The sequence below is a fragment of the Puma concolor genome, chromosome A2 (assembly GCF_028749965.1).
Source record: "Puma concolor isolate L17-30 chromosome A2, mPumCon1.1.hap2, whole genome shotgun sequence".
NCBI lineage: Eukaryota > Metazoa > Chordata > Mammalia > Carnivora > Felidae > Puma > Puma concolor.
The window spans coordinates 165,414,342-165,432,706 of record NC_141668.1 but is presented as its reverse complement, the minus strand read 5'-3'; the positions used below and the strand labels follow the sequence as shown (position 1 = coordinate 165,432,706).

At 47.3% G+C, this 18,365-nt stretch overlaps 1 protein-coding gene across 1 annotated transcript in view; it reads right to left on the bottom strand.

The window, feature by feature from the left end:
* The window catches only part of LOC147583798 (uncharacterized), a 28,721-nt gene that overhangs the window by 8,285 nt on the left and 2,071 nt on the right, over positions 1-18,365 (bottom strand). The window contains exons 2-4 of the mRNA XM_086681380.1: positions 12,934-13,057; positions 12,284-12,372; positions 11,515-11,641 (exon numbers count right to left, since the gene is read on the bottom strand). Of these exons, the coding sequence (XP_086537506.1) occupies positions 11,515-11,641; positions 12,284-12,372; positions 12,934-12,964 (247 nt within the window). The 5' untranslated portion in view covers positions 12,965-13,057. The remainder of the gene's footprint in view (positions 1-11,514; positions 11,642-12,283; positions 12,373-12,933; positions 13,058-18,365) is intronic.

The window sequence follows — 18,365 nt, the reverse complement described above, 5'->3', positions numbered from 1 at the left end:
GTATTACTCGGCAATCAAAAAGAATGAAATCTTGCCATTTGCAACTACGTGGATGGAATTAGAGGGTAGTATGCTAAGAAAATTAGAGAAAGACAAATATCATATGACTTCACACATATGAGGACTTTAAGACACAGAACAGATGAACATAAGGGAAGGGAAGCAAAAATAATATAAAAACAGGAAGAGGGACAAACCATAAGAGACTCTTAGATATCGAGAACAAACTGAGGGTTACTGGAGGGGTTGTGGGAGGGGAATGGGCTAAGTGGGTAAGGGGCATTAAGGAATCTACTCCTGAAATCATTGTTGCACTATATGCTAACTTGGATCTAAATTAAAAAATTAAATTAAATAAAAATTAAAATAAAATGTTAACTGTAATCCCCAGGACAACCATTAAAACAAATAAATAAAAAGAAATGACAGGGAATCAAAATGGTCCATGAGAAAACATTTAACACACACACACACAATGAAAGAATTGAGGAACAAAAATGATAGAAAACATGTAGAAAATAACAAAATGGCATAAGTAGGTCTTTCTTTATCAATAATAACCTTAAATGTTAATGGATTAATCTGTCCAACTAAAAGGCAGATTTGGGCAGAACAGATAAAGAATATCCAATTATATGCTCTCCATAAGAGACTCAACTTACATCTAAACACACTAAGAGGGAGGCAGGGAGGGGTCAACATGGCAGAGAAGTAGGGGGACCCTTACTTCCCGCCTCTCTCAAAGAAGTGCTGAAGCCAAAGGACTCTGAACCCCAAGAGTAGGGGAGGAAAAGAGACTGAATCTACCAGGAAGAAAACGGGACTTGAGAAAGGATAGGTGGGTGATTGTGAACTGAGGGAGACAGAACAGGGTGGGTAGGCACAGAGGGGAGGCATCCCCTTCTGCGGAGAGACAAAGGGAAGAGAACGGCTAGGGAAGTGTAGGACTGTATCTGCACAGGAAAATGACCTCGTACTGGGACTCAGAGGGATCCCACCTCTAACGGCAGGACTTTCTTCGGCCTGGGGCCGGCTCCCTGTTCACGCACCTGGGGAGGAGGGGAGCCAGCCCTGGGTTCGGTGGTAGGTCAGGGGCGCAGTCCGCAGTGGGAGAAAGCGGCCACTTCCCCAGAGTGCGGTGGGACGGACCAAAGCCTGCCTGTGTCCGCCACCCCCGGGGCTCAGTGGCGAGGTCAGCGACGCAGTCTGTAGTAGGAGACGGAGGTCCTCCTTGAAGTGCGGTGGCACAGACAAAGCCAGCCGGGACCACCTATTGGGCTGCACGGAGAGGCCCTTCCCCAGTGCCAGAGCGCATGGGAACGGGACTGTGAATCTTAGCCAAGCGCAGGGTCAGGGGAGTTGGTAGAGCGAGAAGGACCGCCCCGTCTGCACCCGTGACACAGTGAGGAAGACTCAAACTGAGCCCACCGGTCGGGGTCTGTGGAGAAGAGACTGGGGGATCACCATTGCCGCCCCCCAGCACCAAGGCGGGGCCTCGGGGATCACTCCCGGGGCCCACAGTGGAGGTGGGTCCAGATTATGCCAAGCCACGCCCCTTTGCACTAGGTAACTGTGTATCCACCGAGGGGCACAGACCCTGTGGACAGCGACTCCCCACAAGTGATGCAGCATTGCCTGGATTAACTCTAGGTCAATTCTGGAGAGAGAGATATATTCTCCCTCCCACTTCTCCTTATCTCTTTCCTCCCCATAGGCTGGTTACTCTGGTTATTGGTCTGTCTAAACAGACATATTTAATCCATTGTCTTGATACATATTCTACACCTCCTTCTCCTTTACACTCCTTTCTCTCTCTCTGGAATAATCGAGCAGTATAGTTTCTCTGGGTAACTTTATCTTCGTTTCATTTTCCCCGCCTCCTTCTTTATTTTCCTTTCTCTATGGATTAAGCCTTTTAGTCTTTCTGCCTGGTCAGTGTTTATTTTTTCTTTTTCCTCCGCTCCTGTCATTTCTCTTCGTATCTGCTCTTCCGTCAGCACCGCCTCCACCCTGTTCTTTACTTGTAGTCGGTGTTTTGGGTTTTTTCTTTTGGTTTGTTTTATTTGTGTGTTTGCATGTTTTTGTCTCCTGTTTTCCTTTCCAGGGCTACTCCAAGGAACAAATCAAAGCACACCTGGTGGAGGGTCCAAAACATCACTACGGGTAGGGAAATAAAATAACCAAAGTCACAACAGAGAGCAAGTAACACTCTCCAAAAAACACCTCCTGAGGGGCCAGGCCTGGACAGTGTATGACCCCCACCACCCTCCCTTTAATATAGCGGTGCTCGCAGGTACAGAACACACAGCAAGCTTTTAAAACTCATAAGGGACAGAAAACTAGCCAAAATGATGAAACGGAAGAATTCTCCACAAAAGAAATTCCAGGAAGGAGTGACAGCTAACAAATTGATCAAAACCAACTTAAGCAATATATAACTGAGCAAGAGTTGAGAATAGTCATAAAACTAATGGCTAGGCTTGAAAAAAGCATAGAGGACAGCAGAGAATCTATTGCTAGAGAGATCAAGGGACTAAGAAATAGTCATGAGGAACAAAAAATGTTGTGAGGTGCAAAATAAAATGAAGGCAGCCAAAGCACAGACTGAAGAGGCAGAGGGGAGAACAGGTGAATTAGAAGATAACATTATGGAAAAAGAGGAAGCTGAGAAAAAGAGAGAGAAAAAAATCCATGAGTATGAGGGGAGAATTAGGGAATTAAGTGATGCAATCAAACGGAACAATATCCGTATCATAGGAATTCCAGAAGAAGAAGAGAGAGAAAGGGGCTGAAGGAGTACTTGAACAAATCATAGCTGAGAACTTCCCTGACCTGGGGAAGGAAAACGGCATTAAAATCCAAGAGACACAAGGAACTCCCTTCAGACGTAACTTGAATCGATCATCTGCACGACATACTATAGTGAGACTGGCAAAAAACAAGGATAAAGAGAGAATTCTGAAAGCAGCAAGGGATAAACGGGTCCTAACATACAAAGGTAGACAGACACATAAGGGTAGTGGCAGACCTCTCTACTGAAACTTGGCAGGCCAGAAAGGAATGGCAGGACATCTTCAATGTGATGAACAGAAAAAATAAGCAGCCAAGAATCCTTTACCCAGCAAGCCTGTCATTCAGAATAGGAGAGATACAGGTTTTCCCAAATGAACAAAAACTGAAAGACTTCATCACCACTAAACCAGCCCTACAAGAGATCCTCACGGGGACTCTGTGAGTGAAATGTTGCAAGGACCACGAAGTACCAGAGACACCACTACAAGCATGAAACCTACAGACATCACAATGACTCTAAACCCATATCTTTCTATAACAACACTGAATGTAAATGGACTAAATGCTCCAACCAAAAGTCATAGGGTATCACAATGGATAAAAACAAGACCCATCAATTTGCGGTCTACAAGAGACTCATTTTAGACCTGAGGACACCTTCAGATTGAAAGTGAGGGGGTGGAGAACTATCTATCATGCTACTGGAAGTCAAAAGAAAGCTGGAGTAGCCATACTTAGACAAACGAGACTTTAAATTAAAGGCGGTAACAAGAGATGAAGAAGGGCATTATATAATAATTACAGGGTCTATCCATCAGAAAGAGCTAACAATTACACATGTTTATACGCCAAATACGGGAGCCCCCAAATATATAAAACAATCACAAACATAAGCAACCTTATTGATAAGAATGTGGTAATTGCAGGGGACTTTAATACTCCACTTACAACAATGGATAGATCAGCTAGACACAGGATCAATAAAGAAACAAGGGCCCTGAATGAAACATTGGATCATATGGACTTGACAGATATATTTAGAACTCTGCATCCCAAAGCAACGGAATACACTTTCCTCTTGAGTGCACATGGAACATTCTCCAAGATAGATCACATACTTAGGTCACAGAACAGTCCTTAATAAGTATATAAAATTGAGATCATACCATGCACACTTGCAGATCACAATGCTATGAAACTTGAAATCAACCACAGGAAAAAGTCTGAAAAACCTCCAAAGGCATAGAGGTTAAAGAACATCCTACTAAATAATGATTGGGTCAACCAGGCAATTAGAGAAGAAATTTAAAAATATATGGAAACAAATGAAAATGAAAATACAACAATCCAAATGCTTTGGGATGCAGCAAAGGCAGTCCTGAGAGGAAAATACATTGCAATCCAGGCCTATCTCAAGAAACAAGAAAAATCCCAAATACAAAATCTAACAGCACACCTAAAGGAACCAGAAGCAGACCAGCAAAGACACCCCAAACCCAGCAGAGGAAGAGAAATAATAAAGAGCAGAGCAGAAATAAACAATATAGAATCCAAAAAAAGCAGTAGAGCAGATCAATGAAACCAAGAGTTGGTTTTTTTAAAAAATAAACAAAATCGATAAACCTCAAGCCAGGCTTCTCAAAAAGAAAAGAGAGAGGACTCAAATAGATAAAATCACAAATGAAAATGGAATGATTACAACCAATCCCTCAGAAATACAAGCAATTATCAGGGAATACTATGAAAAATTATATGCCAATAAACCGGACAACCTGGAAGAAATGGACAAATTCCTAAGCACCCACATACTCCCAAAACTCAAACAGGAAGAAATAGAAAACTTGAATAGACCCATACCCAGCGAAGAAATTGAATCAGTTATCAAAAATCTCCCACCAAATGAGAGTCCAGGGCCAGATGGCTTCCCTGGGGAATTCTACCAGGTATTTAAAGCAGAGATAATACCTATCCTTCTCAAGCTGTTCCAAGAAATAGAAAGGAAAGAAAAACTTCCAGACTCATTCTATGAAGCCAGCATTACTTTGATTTCAAACCAGAAACCCACCAAAAAAAAAAAAAAAAAAAAAAAGAACTAGAGGCCAATATCCCTGATGAATATGGATGCAAAACTTCTCAACAAGATACTAGCAAATCGAATTCAACAGCATATAAAAAGAATTATTCACCACAATCAAGTGGGATTCATTCCTGGGCTGCAGGGCTGGTTCAACATTAGCAAATCAATCAATGTGATACATCACATTAATAAAAGAAAAGAACCATGTGATCCTCTCAATCAATGCAGAAAAAGCATCGTTTCTTAATAAAAACCCTCGAGAAAGTCGGGATAGAAGGAACATACTTAAATATCATAAAAGCCACTTATGAAAAGCCCACAGCTAGTATCATCCTCAATGGGGAAAAACTGAGAGATTTCCCCCTGAGATCAGGAACACGACAGGGATATCCACTCTCACCACTGTTGTTTAAACATAGTGTTGGAAGTTCTAGCATCAGCAATCAGAAAACAAATGGAAATCAAAGGCATCAAAACTGGCAAAGATGAAGTCAAGCTTTCACTTTTTGCAGGTGACATATTATACATGGAAAACCTGACAGACTCCACCAAAAGTCTGTTAGAACTGATACATGAATTCAGCAAAGTCGCATGGTACAAAATTAGTGTACAGAAATCGGTTGCATTTTTAAATTTTTTTTCCCAACGTTTATTTATTTTTGGGACAGAGAGAGACAGAGCATGAACGGGGGAGGGGCAGAGAGAGAGGGAGACACAGAATCGGAAACAGGCTCCAGGCTCTGAGCCATCAGCCCAGAGCCTGATGCGGGGCTCGAACTCCCGGACCGCGAGATCGTGACCTGGCTGAAGTCGGACGCTTAACCGACTGCGCCACCCAGGCGCCCCCGGTTGCATTTTTATACAGCAATGATGAAGCAACAGAAAGACAAATAAAGAAACTGATCCCATTCACAATTGTACCAAGGACCATAAAATACCTAGGAATAAACCTAACCAAAGATGTAAAAGATCTGTATGCTGAAAACTATAGAAAGCTTATGAAGAAAATTGACGATGATACCAAGAAATGGAAAAACACTCCCTGCTCATTGATTGGAAGAATAAGTATTGTTAAAATGTCAATACTACCCAAAGCAATCTACACATTCAATGCAATCCCAATCAAAATTGCACCAGCATTCTTCTCAAAGCTAGAACAAGCAATCCTAAAACCTGTATGGAACTACAAAAGCCCCTGAGTAGCCAAAGTAATATTGAAGAAGAAAACCAAAGCAGGAGGCATCACAATCTCAGACTTTAGCCTCTACTACAAAGCTGTAATCATCAGGACAGTGTGGTATTGGCACAAAAACAGACACATAGACCAATGGAATAGAATAGAGACCCCAGAACTGGGCCCACAAAAGTATGGCCAACTAATCTTTGACAAAGCAGGAAAGAATACCCAATGGAAAAAAGACAGTCTCTTTATCAAATGGTGCTGGGAGAACTGGACAGCAATATGTGGAAGAATGAAACTAGACCACTTTCTCACACCATTCACAAAAATAAATGCAAAATGGATGCAGGACCTGAATGTGAGACAGGAAACCATCAAAACCCTAGAGGAGAAAGCAGGAAAAAACCTCGTTGACCTCAGCCATAGCAATTTCTTACTTGACGCATGTCCAAAGGCAAGGGAATTAAAAGCAAACATTAACTATTGGGACCTCACGAAGATGAAAAGCTTCTGCACTGCAAAAGAAACAACCAACAAAACTAAAAGGCAACCAACAGAATGGGAAAAGATATTTGCAAATGACATATCGGACAAAGGGCTAGTATCCAAAATCTATAAAGAACTCACCAAACTCCACACCCAAAAAACAAATAATCCAGTGAAGAAATGGGCAGAAGACATGAATAGACATTTCTAAAGAAGACTATCCAGATGGCCAATAGGCACGTGAAAAAATGCTCAATGTCACTCCTCATCAGGGAAATACAAATCAAAACCACACTCAGATATCACCTCACGCCAGTCAGAGTGGCCAAAATGAATAAATCAGGAGACTATAGATGCTGGAGAGGATGTGGAGAAACGGGAACCCTCTTGCACTGCTGGTGGGAATGCAAACTGGTGCAGCCGCTCTAGAAAACAGTGTGAAGGTTCCTCAAAAAATTAAAAATAGAACTACCCTATGACCCAGCAATAGCACTGCTAGGAGTTGACCCAAGGGGCACAGGAGTGCTGATGCATAGGGACACATGTACCACATGTTTATAGCAGCACTTTCAACAACAGCCAAATTATGGAAAGAGCCTAAATGTCCATCAACTGACGAATGGATAAAGAAGATGTGGTTACCATACAATGGAATACTACTTGGCAACGAGAAAGAATGAAATCTGGCCATTTGCAGCAACATGGATGGAACTGGAGGGTATTAATGCTAAGTGAAATAAGTCAGGCAGATAAACACAGATACCGTATGTTTTCACTCATATGTGGATCCTCAGAAAGTTAACAGAAAACCATGGGGGAGGGGAAGGGGAAAAAAGAGAGGGAGGGAGGAAAACCATAAGAGACTCTTAAATACTGAGAACAAACTGAGGGTTGGTGGGGGGGGGGGTGGGGGAGAGGGGAAAGTGGGTGATGGGCATTGAGGAGGGCACCTGTTGGCATGAGCACTGGGTGTTGTATGGAAACCAATTTGACAATAAGTTATACTTAATATACAAAAAAAAAAGAGGTAAGCAAAAACAAACAAACAAACAAACAAAAAAACACACTAAGGGGTTGAAAGTCAATAGATGGAAAAATAGATTCCATGCAAACAGCCGCCAAAAGAGAGTGTAGCTATGTTAATTTCAGGCAAAATAGACTTTAAGACAAAAACTGCTACAAGACACAAAGAATGATCTTATGTAGTGATTAAAAGGTCAAATTATCTAGAAGATGTAACAATTACAGATCAATTACAACAGAATTATAAATTTTTTTAAATATAATTTATTGTCAAGTTGGCTAACATACAGTATGTAAGGTGTGCTCTTGGTTTTGGGGGTAGATTGCCGTGGTTCATCGCTTCCATACAACCAAAGCGGTCGACAGATTCAGTGCAATTGTTACCAAAATTCCAACAGCTTTTATTTGCAGAAATGGACAAACTGATCCTTAAACTCACATGGATTTGCAAGGGATGCTGAACAGACAAAACAGTCTTGAGAAAGAACGAATTAGGAATTCTCACACCTCCTGACATCAAAGCTTACTTCAAAGCAATAGTAAAGAACGCACTACAGTACTTGCACAAGGAGAGATGCAGAGATCAATGGACGAGAACTGAGTGAGTGTAAACTCGTAAAGTCTGTGGTCACACAACTTTGGACAAGGCAGCAAAACAACTCACTGGGGGAAAGAACAGTCTTCTACAGCAATGATGGGCAACTGGGTAATAAAGAGAGACAAAAGAACGAAACCACATAAAAAATTATCTCCAAAAGGACCAAAGACCTAATTGAAGAGAACTAGAAAATTCTTGGAAGAAAACACAGGGGTAAATGTTCATGGCCTTGGTGGATTTGGCAAGAATTTTTGAGGTATGATCGCAAAGGACAAGCAAAAAAAGAAAAAAAAAGAGAGATAAATTGGACTTCATAAAAATTAAAACTCTTAGTTCACTTAGCATAATACTCTCTAGCTCCATCCACTTCGTTACAAGTGGCAAGATTTCATTCTTTATGGCTGAGTAATATTCCATTGTGTGTGTGTCTACATACACACACACACACACACACACACCACGTCTTTTTCATCCATTCATCTGTCCATGGACATTTGGGCTGTTTCCATAAGTCGGAATTGTAGATAGTGCTGCTATAAACGTTGGTGTGTGTGTGCTCCTTCGAAATCAGTATTTTTGTATCCTCTGGGTAAATGCTTAGTAGAGCAATTGCTGGATTATGGGGTAGTTCTATTTTTAAGGAACCTCCGAACTGTTTTCCAGGGGGGCTGTGCCACTTTGCCTTCCCACCATCAGCGCACGAGGGTCCCCTTTCTCCACATCCTCCCCAACACCTGTCGTTTCTTGTGTCGTTGGTTTCAGCCATTCTGACAGGTGTGAGGTGGTGTTTCATCATGGTTCTGACTTGTATTTCCCTGATGGTGAGTGACGTTGAGCATCTTTCCGTGGGTCTGTTGGCCATCTGGATGTCTTCTTTGGAAAAACATGATTTTACTCACACGTGGAATTTAAGAAACAAAACAAATGAGCAAAGGGAAAAAAGAGAGAAGGAGAGAAAGAGGGGAAAACCAAGAAACAGACCCTTAACCACAGAGAACAAACTCATGGTTACCAGAAGGGAGGTGAGCGCGTGTGTTGTGGGGGGGAGGGCGGTTTGGATGGCGATTAAGAGGCACACTTGTGATGAGTACCGGGTGTGGTATGGAAGTGTTGAATCAATACATTGTACACCTGAAACTAATATTACACTGTACGTTAACTAACTGGAATTCAAACACAAACTTAAAAAAAATTAAAACTGTTGTGTGTCAAAGGACACTATCAAGAAAATGAAAATACGCCACCAGCTGGGAGAAATTATTTCCAAATCATATTCTGGACAAGGGACCAGTATTCACGACATATAATGAATGTGTATAATCCAAGAACAAAGACAAGCAACCGAATTCCAAACCGGGCCAAGGACTTGAACAGACGTTCTCCACAGAAGATCCAGAACAGCCGACACATGAAAAAGTGCTCAATGTCATCAGTCATGAGGGAAACACAAATCAGGGCAACAATGAAAAGAAATACTGCCTCATAACCGTGAAGACGGCTACCATCAGAGGCACAAACGTTGGGGCAGATGGGAAATTGGAACCCTCCCACCTTGGCGCAGCTCCTGGGGAAGACAGTTCAGCAGTTCCTCAAAAAGCTAAACCTACTGATATATGACCCAGCATTCCGCTCCGACACATACCCAAGAAAGCCGAAAGCACATGTTTGCACAAACCGTGCACCAATATTCTCAGCAGCAAGGTTTGTAACAGCCAGTAAATGGAAACCACCCAAATGTGTATCAACCCATGAGTGAATTTTAAAGACGTGGCCAATCCACAAAATGGTGCAACACTGCTAGACCTTCGAACATTATTTACGCTGCCTGAAAGGAGCCAGACCAAAGAGATCACAATGCCGGTGGCAGGAAATGTTCTGAGCAGGCAAACCCAGAGAAATGGAAGGCAAATGGGTGGTTGGCAGCAGGGGGCTGTGGGGAAGGTAACGGGTCCTGGCCACTTCCCGGGGAGGGGGTGAGGGGTGATGACAATGTTCTGACATTAGATAGCGTTGATGGTTGCACAACAATACTACTATGTCAAAAGTTACTGAATTGTGCACTTAAAAACAGCTAAAACAGGGGCTCCTGGGTTGCTCAGTCGGTTAAGCATCCGACTTTGGCTCAGGTCATGATCTCACGGTTTGTGAGTTCGAGCCCCACGTCGGGCTCTGTGCTGAACAGCTCGGAGCCTGGAGCCTGCTTCGGATTCTGTGTCTCCCTTTCTCTCTGCCCCTCCCCTGCTTGTGTTCTGTCTTTCAATCTCTGTAAAATAAACACTTAAAAAAAATAGCTAAAACAGGGGCACCTGGGTAGCTCAGTAGGTTGAGTGTCCTTGGCTCAGGTCACGATCTCACAGTTCTGTGAGTTCCAGCCCCGTGTTGGGCTCTGTGCTGACAGCTCAGAACCTGGGGCCTGACACAGAGCCTGATTCTGTGTGTGTGTCTCTCTCTGCCCCTCCCCCACTCACACACTGTCTCTCCCTCTCTCTCTCAAAAATAAACAAACATTAAAGGAAATTTTAACAGTGACTTTTATGTTATGGAATGTCACCTCAATTAAAAAAAAAAAAAGGACAATAATGTGGGGAATATTGTGGGGAATAAGCTTAGGAATTCCCTGGGCTTGCACCGATGGGTTAACAAGGCAGAAACAATTAGAAAGCCATAGGATGTTCACACCCAAGTTTGGGTAAACAAGATTAGGTAAATAGGTATAGAGAGGGCGGGGCAAAGGCTCCAGGATAGACCAAAGGTGTATGAGGTAAACAAGATTATATGTTCAGGGCGGAAGCGCCCCCCAAGTTAGTACTGTAGCAGAAAGCTGCTTTCACTGGGAGGAAGAGTAAAAACAGGAAAACAGGACTTTAGACCAGTGCTGGGCCAAGTCGCCCAGAGCCGAGCTAATTAGCAAAAGAAAGGTGCCTTGGTGACCCTGAGGTAGCATGCTCTTTCTGGTCCCCCTCGGCAAGTTTAGGTAAACAGAGGTGGGGCCTCACATCTGCTGTAAACAACCTTCGGCCAGGTGCCAGGACTTTGTTTTGTATCAACCCAAACCCCTAACCCCGCATATCTTCAAGACCCCGTTTCCCTCACGCCCATGAGTTAATGTTCACAGATTCATGGTCTCCTTGTGCACGTCCATTGCCACGTTTGTAAGCCTTCTGATCCTAATAAAAATGGAGCAAGGACCCTTAATCGGGGCTCTTGGCTTCTCCTGGACATGAGCCATCTCTCTCGCATTTTTTAATCCTGTGTCCCGCTCTCTTGCTGGGCGAGAAAGAACTCTAGACCCAGAGTCTACGACAAACAAAGTCTCGTTACGGGACTAAGCATACGCGGGGATGAGGTCAGGCTTACCGAGCGAGGCCAGGTTCCTGCAGTTCTCCTGCATCACGTCTCTGTACAGTGTTCTCTGAGAAGGGTCCAGCAGGGCCCACTCCTCCTGGGTGAACTCCACGGCCACATCCTCGAAGGTCACCGAGTGCTGAACCGTCACAAACATCACGGCTTAGGCAAGGACCATCCCCGCCGAGCGGGCAGGAGAAGGGCAGAGGACGATGGGACGAGGGGCCGGGAACCCAAAGCGCAAGACGTGCGGGCCGGGTTCTGAGCTCTGCTCTCAACCGCTTCTGGGCTCAGCCTGCGGTGCCCCTCCCTGTCTACTTATGCCCGCTCCCACGGGGAACGTGCCCCTAACACAGAGGTGATTCTCTTATTCCAGTGAGACTGTGAAATCCTGCAAGCTGATCTCCCTCCATCTGCAGGGCTGAGTAGAGGCCGGGGACATGGCAGAGATCAGAGAAACACCTGGTAAATGAATGAGCGACTCCCCCACAGCTGTCACCAAGTACTTGAGTTTAGGACACAGTCAGGTCTTCCTCAGTTTCCCCTAAAAACCTCTCTGCGGAACGTGACGGAGACGGTGACCCTGGAGGAACCTCGGCAACGTAGAAAACGTCGACAAACACGACGTTGCCTGGGGGGCCCCTGACCCTCCATCAGATGCCCGGAGACCCGGGGCCCTCCGGACACCTGGTTTGGCCATGAGGCTCCGGGTCACTGGAGGAGAACAAATTCAGCTTCTGGTCAAAGGAATAATGACTTGGAGAAAAGAGTAGTGACTCACCGGTAACCAGCCGGTCAGGAAGCCCTTAGCCAACCCTTCCTCCTCCGTGCGTCCGTTCCGAGGACAGGCTGAGTACAGGGAAGGCTGAGCTGGAGAAGAAGAAAGGAGTCAGGAGAGCCCAGGACGGCTCTGTATGCTGGCACTCACCAGTCTGGGGGCTTCCCCACCCACCTGCACGTGACCACATCCCGCCACGCACACGCACAGCCACACCCATGACCACCCCACACAGTGTGGGTGGACACACACACACACACACACACACACAGCTTTCTCAGGACACCAGAGTGGCCCGTCTCACCCAGGACCCAGGGCCAGGAAATAGGGCCAAGGGTCTTACTGACCTGGAGGAAGAGATTATTAGTCCCATTTCACAGATGAAGAAACTGAAGTTCAAGGGACACCACTGTTATTTTTCCAAGTTTATAGAAAGAATCAGAGAGACGGTTCAGAGGCTCTCCCATACTCACCACACAGGTGACATCTCCACAGACACTCAAACCACCAAAATCCCAAATCCCAAGAACCACATCGGGGACGCTGACCCCCGGGCATCTGGCTCCACTCCGGCCTCACCGCTCGGCCCCTCCTTTCCCACTCCGTGGTGCAGGGGCCTTTACCGCCTGGACTCTGAGGGCCCCCCGACTTACCACAAGTGGGGGGCAGAACCACGGCCGCCATCCTGTGACTCAGACAGGAATTTCCCCGGACAACGGGCAGCGGAAGAACCCGGACGCTCCTCCTCTGGTCGGCACAGCGCGCTCAGGCCGGGCCCTGGGGGAAACGGGACAACAGGAAGCCTTCACAGCCTCTCTCCCACCACGGGCTTCCGCAGACCAACCCATCTTAGCCTGCCCGTTGTGTCCTCCTTCAACATGCAGGTGGGGTCCCCAGCATTGGGTCTTTACTTAGCAGGTGATGAACCAGGGCTGGCGAAGCCACAGCTCGTCCTCTTGGGTCCTAACGGTTCGACCGGGACACGCCTCCGCCGCCCCACCTAAATCCCCAGCTTCCCTGAGTCTCAGGGCACATTCTTCCCATGCAGGTGGCTGTCACAAACACATTCCCAGGTCCGACCCTTTGGTTACTGGAGATGATGACGGCTGATACTAGTCTTTGCCTCCCCCAGCCCCACCGCCCTCAGATGACGGGTGACGTCAGAGTGTGTGAGGACGACCCTCGGTGTTACGAGTTTGTCCCCTTCCACCTGGGGCGCCACCCTAGACCCTGTCATCACCTGACACTATTCTGCCACCTAAAACAATAGCTGAGAAAGGTCTCTCTGAATCCAGCCTCGCAAACGTTGTCCTTGTTCATGTTTTCTTTCCCTACATGTGTTCTGTTTTTTTGTTTTGTTTGTTTTTTTTTTAGAGAGAGAGAGAAAGAGGGCAAGTGTGAGTTGGGGGCGGGGGTGCAGAGGGAGACAGAGAATCTCAAGCAGGATCCACACCCAGCGCAGAGCCCAATGCGGGGCTCAGTCCCGCGAACTGTGAGATCGTGACCTGAGCCGAAATGGAGAGTTAGAGGCTCAACTGACTGAGCCACCCCGGCGCCCCTTTCACGTGTTCCTTCACCACACGGAGGACTCTCCCCCGCCCCCGCTACTTCATCAGGCATTAGGCACGTCCTGTTCTCATCTCACGCTTCCCCCTGGATTTCATCACCCCTCACCCACACATTCCTCATCCACACACCCTGCCCGCGCCCCTGCCCAGCAGAGCAGCGCCCGGCCCGGTTCCAATGACCTGCCGGCTCCATGGCAGCGTCTGGGGGACCTGCCCGCGGTGGGGCTGTCATGCCGCCACCTCTGGGGAAGCGCGGTCACCAACATGCAAACAGCCTTGACCCTGCAGGACATCCTGTAAGTCCGTGCGGCTCCCCACCATCAGGCCTCTAATCTCTTTACCCCTCGCACACCCTCCCCTCCGCCCTCCGCGGCAACCAGCTTCCTGACTGGCCCCCATGACCCAAGCCTCCTGGTGTCCACACCCGCCCGCGTCGGGCTGACCCGGGTCACAAGAGCGCCTTGGGGGCGACTTCCCAGGCTGGGTGCTCCAAGGCACTGCAGCGTTGCTTGGTCTCTCGCCCCGCTTGCTCCGGGGGAAGCCCCGTTACAAGGAACTCGGGCGGCTCCACGGAGGGACCGACTTGGAGAGGAACCGAGGCCTCCCTCCAGCAGCACCACTGACGTGCCCGCCTGGGAGCGAACCGCCTTGGCCTTGAACCCTCGGCACCAGTCCAGGCTCCAGATGGCTGCAGCCCGGCTGAGAGCCCGCTAGGAACTCAGGAAAGTCCCTGAGCCAGAACCTTCTAGCGAAGCGGTCCTGAACTCCTGAACCACAAAGACCATGAGATCTTTTACATGATCATCATCGTTTTAAGTCACTGAGGTTTGGGACAACCTGTTAGGTGGCAACAGATACACACACCCTCACTTCGCGCAGACGGCCCTGCCTCCTACTTCTCACAGTAACCCGCGTGAGAAGGAATCTCCCTTCCTCGGAAGCCGCCAGGATGGCCACGTGACCCCGGCCTCCGCCCTCCCTCCTGTTACAAGCCGGGAGCCGTCTCCCCTCCTGGGTGAGGCCGGGCCCTGCGGCTCAGATCTGCGCTCCTCCCACCTGCCTTCTTAGGGAAGGTCTCTCGTCTGCCTTCCCTTCCCGCTCCCCCCCTCCACCGGACCCCCTCCCACACCATTCAAACCCCCTGCAGTGTTTTTAGTAGTGAAATAAATCTATCGTAAGGACAGTCTTCATTCTGGTACCAGTCTCTCTCCCTGAGCCCAGGGAAAGTGTTTCACTCTGTCTCATTTTCTCACGTCCCACTGGCTCCTCAACCCAGGACACTCTGGCTTCCACCACGACCATTTCAAGGACGCCACCCCTGATAGAATCGCCATTGATCTTCTTCATAACCACAGAGATGGGAGACTGTAGCTACGATGACACCATTTTTAATCTGTCAGATCGACAAAGACCTGGTGGAGCACATCTTTTATTGGCAAGGATGTCTGGAAAGGCACTTTCATACGCGACTGGGGCACAATTCCTACGGAAGGAAAATTGTCAATTTGATGCAAAATGCAAAATCATTTACCCTTTCCCTGCCAATCACACTCCTAGGAACCGATCTCAAGGATACACAAATACTAAAAGGCAGGCTGTGATTATTCACAATGGCCTTACGTGTAATATCAAAGGACTGGAAACAATACAACTGAGCCTCAATAGGGAATTAGTGCAATAAACTATGGAATATCCACAGAATGAAGAAACATGCAGCCAAAAAAGAAAGAGATGATCCCTAGGTATTGATAGAGATTCTTATCTCCAATATTTAAAAAAAAATTTTTAAGTTTATTTATTTATTGGTGGGGGGGGGGGCGGCAGGGAGTGGTGCGGAGAGAGGGAGATAGAGAACCCCAAGCAGCAGGCTCTGTGCTGACAACATGGAGCTCGGGGCTCGATCCCATGAACCGTGACATAATACCTGAGCCAAAATCAAGAGTCAGCACTCAACCGACTGAGTTACCCAGGTGCCCCTCCAATAAATGTAAGTGGAAAAAAAAATCAATGTTCAAAGCAGTGTATATGGAATGTTTCCTTTTTATAAAAAGGGAATGAATACCTCTTTTCTCCGGAGTTAGGGAATCAAATGTCACTCCATAAAACCAGCTTCCTGAGGTCTCTCTGTGTGCCTTCCCTGTACCCAAAAGATACAAGCGATAAAGTGTCTGTATGAGCAGGGAGGGGAACCTTGGCCACTAAGGGTCTGGTTGGGCCAGGTGGAAAGAAAGAGCTGCGGGGCATTTTTGCCTCCCAGGCCTGTGTGCAGACAGATTAATGCCCGTGCCCCAAAGGTGTCCATGTTCTACTCCTCAGAATCCGTGAATATGTGAGTTTCCATAGCAAAAGGGATTGTGCAGATGTGATTAAAGTAAGGATCCTGCGATGGGGAGATTATCCAGGTGAGCCCAATGTCATCACAAGAGTCCTTACCAGAGGGAGGTAAGAAGGTCAGGTCAGAGAAGAAGGTGTTGGTGATGCAAGCAGGAGAGAGAGAGAGAGAGAGAGACAGAGAGATCTGAGGATGCTACCCACTGGCTTTAAGTGAAGGAAGGAGCCACAAGCCACGGAATGCAGGAGGCCTCTACAAGATGGAAAACACATGGACACCGATTCTCCCCTAGAACCTCCAGAAGGAATGCAGCCCTGCTGACCCATTTCGGACTTCTGACTTCCAGAATGGCAGGTGAAATCTGTGCTGCTTTAAGCCACTAAGTGCCGGTAAGTGGTGAGAGCAGCCACAGTAAACGAATACAGCCTCTCACACCAAACCTTCCCTAAGGCTTGGTGTGAGTCCAACAGACCCGGACAACTGCCGTGGACCCTCCTTACCTTCTGCAGGTGGAGGACGTCTCCTTTCTCCCCACCGGAGACCCAATCTGCAGTTAGGATGAGTTCCAGTCACTGAGCCGAGGAGTCAGAGGGCTGGGATCCAGCCACCCCCAGAGCCCCAAGCGGAAAAGCAGACTGAGAAGGTGCCTGGGGCATTTTTAGGCTCCGAGTCCCCCCATCAAGGTCTCCTGCCAGGTGAAACCTCACAAGAAGGCAGGAGGGGGTCTCTGCTCAGTTTACAGATTCAGTGACTCGTGCTCCTGGATGTATGTCAGTGCTGGATGATGGGTCACTTATCAGTGCTGCCCAACGGGACTTTCAGTGATGACATAAATGTCCTCTAATTCTGCTCCGTCCAGTTGGCAGCCACAAGCCACATGTGGCTACTGAGCACTTGAAACGTGGCCACTAGGACCGAGAAAAGGAACTCTTCCCATTGTTTTAATTAAAATAGCTCCAGGTGACTCGTGGCTACCGCCATGGACAGGGCAGCTGTGGACACACTCAGGCCCGACTGCTTTCAGGATGTGGAGGAGGGGGCCTGTGGGTGGCAAAGTGGGGGGAAAGCATGGACTCGGGTGAGGGGATGCCTGCAGGTTTGCATGGACAGGAACTAGGGGCATAGTACGTGCCCTGTCCCATCACACAAAATACAAGCATGAATGAAAGCATCGTACATTTTCTCAGTTCTGCGCTCCTGGGTCTCTTCTTCCCATTTCTTTCTTTCTCCACAACCATCATCCAGGCCTGGGGAACAATCATCTTATTCCTAAACTTCTTCTTACCACTCCCTGTCTTGCCTCTTAAGTCTTCCTTCTTTGAAAAAAAATTTTTTTTAATGTTTATTTACTTTTGAGAGAGAGAGTACTAGCAGGGTAGGCGCAGAGAGAGAGGAGAGAGAGACACAGAATCTGAAGCAGGCTCCAGGCTCTGAGCTGTCAGCACAGAGCCTGATGCAGGGCTCGAACCCACAAACCGCAAGATCATGACCTGAGCCGAAGTCAAATGCTTAACCTGAAGACTGAGCCACCCAGGTGCCCCATCAAGTCTTCCTTCTTAATCCGGAAGTCCATTTTAACCCACATGCACAGACCAGCTGTGACTCACATCCTCCCAGTGCTCACATCTCTAGTGTCTCTCCAGTGGTCCTAGAACAGAGTCTAATCTAATACCTGATCTGGTCCAGCCTACCCTGCTCTGGGCTGGCTCACCCCCTGCCCCCCAACTTTGTTGTCTCGGCCCAGCCATTCCTGTCCTCCCAGCTCGTGGAGCACACAAGGCTCTCTCCTGCCTCAGGGGTTATCTTCATGCGGTTCCCTTGGCCTGAAACGCTCTCTTGAAAACACTCCCACATGCTCGCTCCAGCTAACCCTACAGCTAGTTCAACCTGACCCCAACCTCAGCTCTCCAGGTAAATATCCGTCCTTCTCAAGAAGGCTTCCCTGTTTCCACCACTGAGCCCTCTGGGCCAAGCTCCCACATCACTCCGGTCATTAATTAAAATCACGATTCCCTATTAGAATGTAAATTCCATGGACATGGAAAAAGATTTTCTTGGTTCTCCCAGGTCTCTATGCATCTGGCCCAGGCCCTGGCTCCTGGGGATGCTGAGCCATCCTGGTTTGCCCAGAACTGTCCCGGTTTGAACACTAAATGTCCTATGTCCTGGCAATCCTCTTACTCTC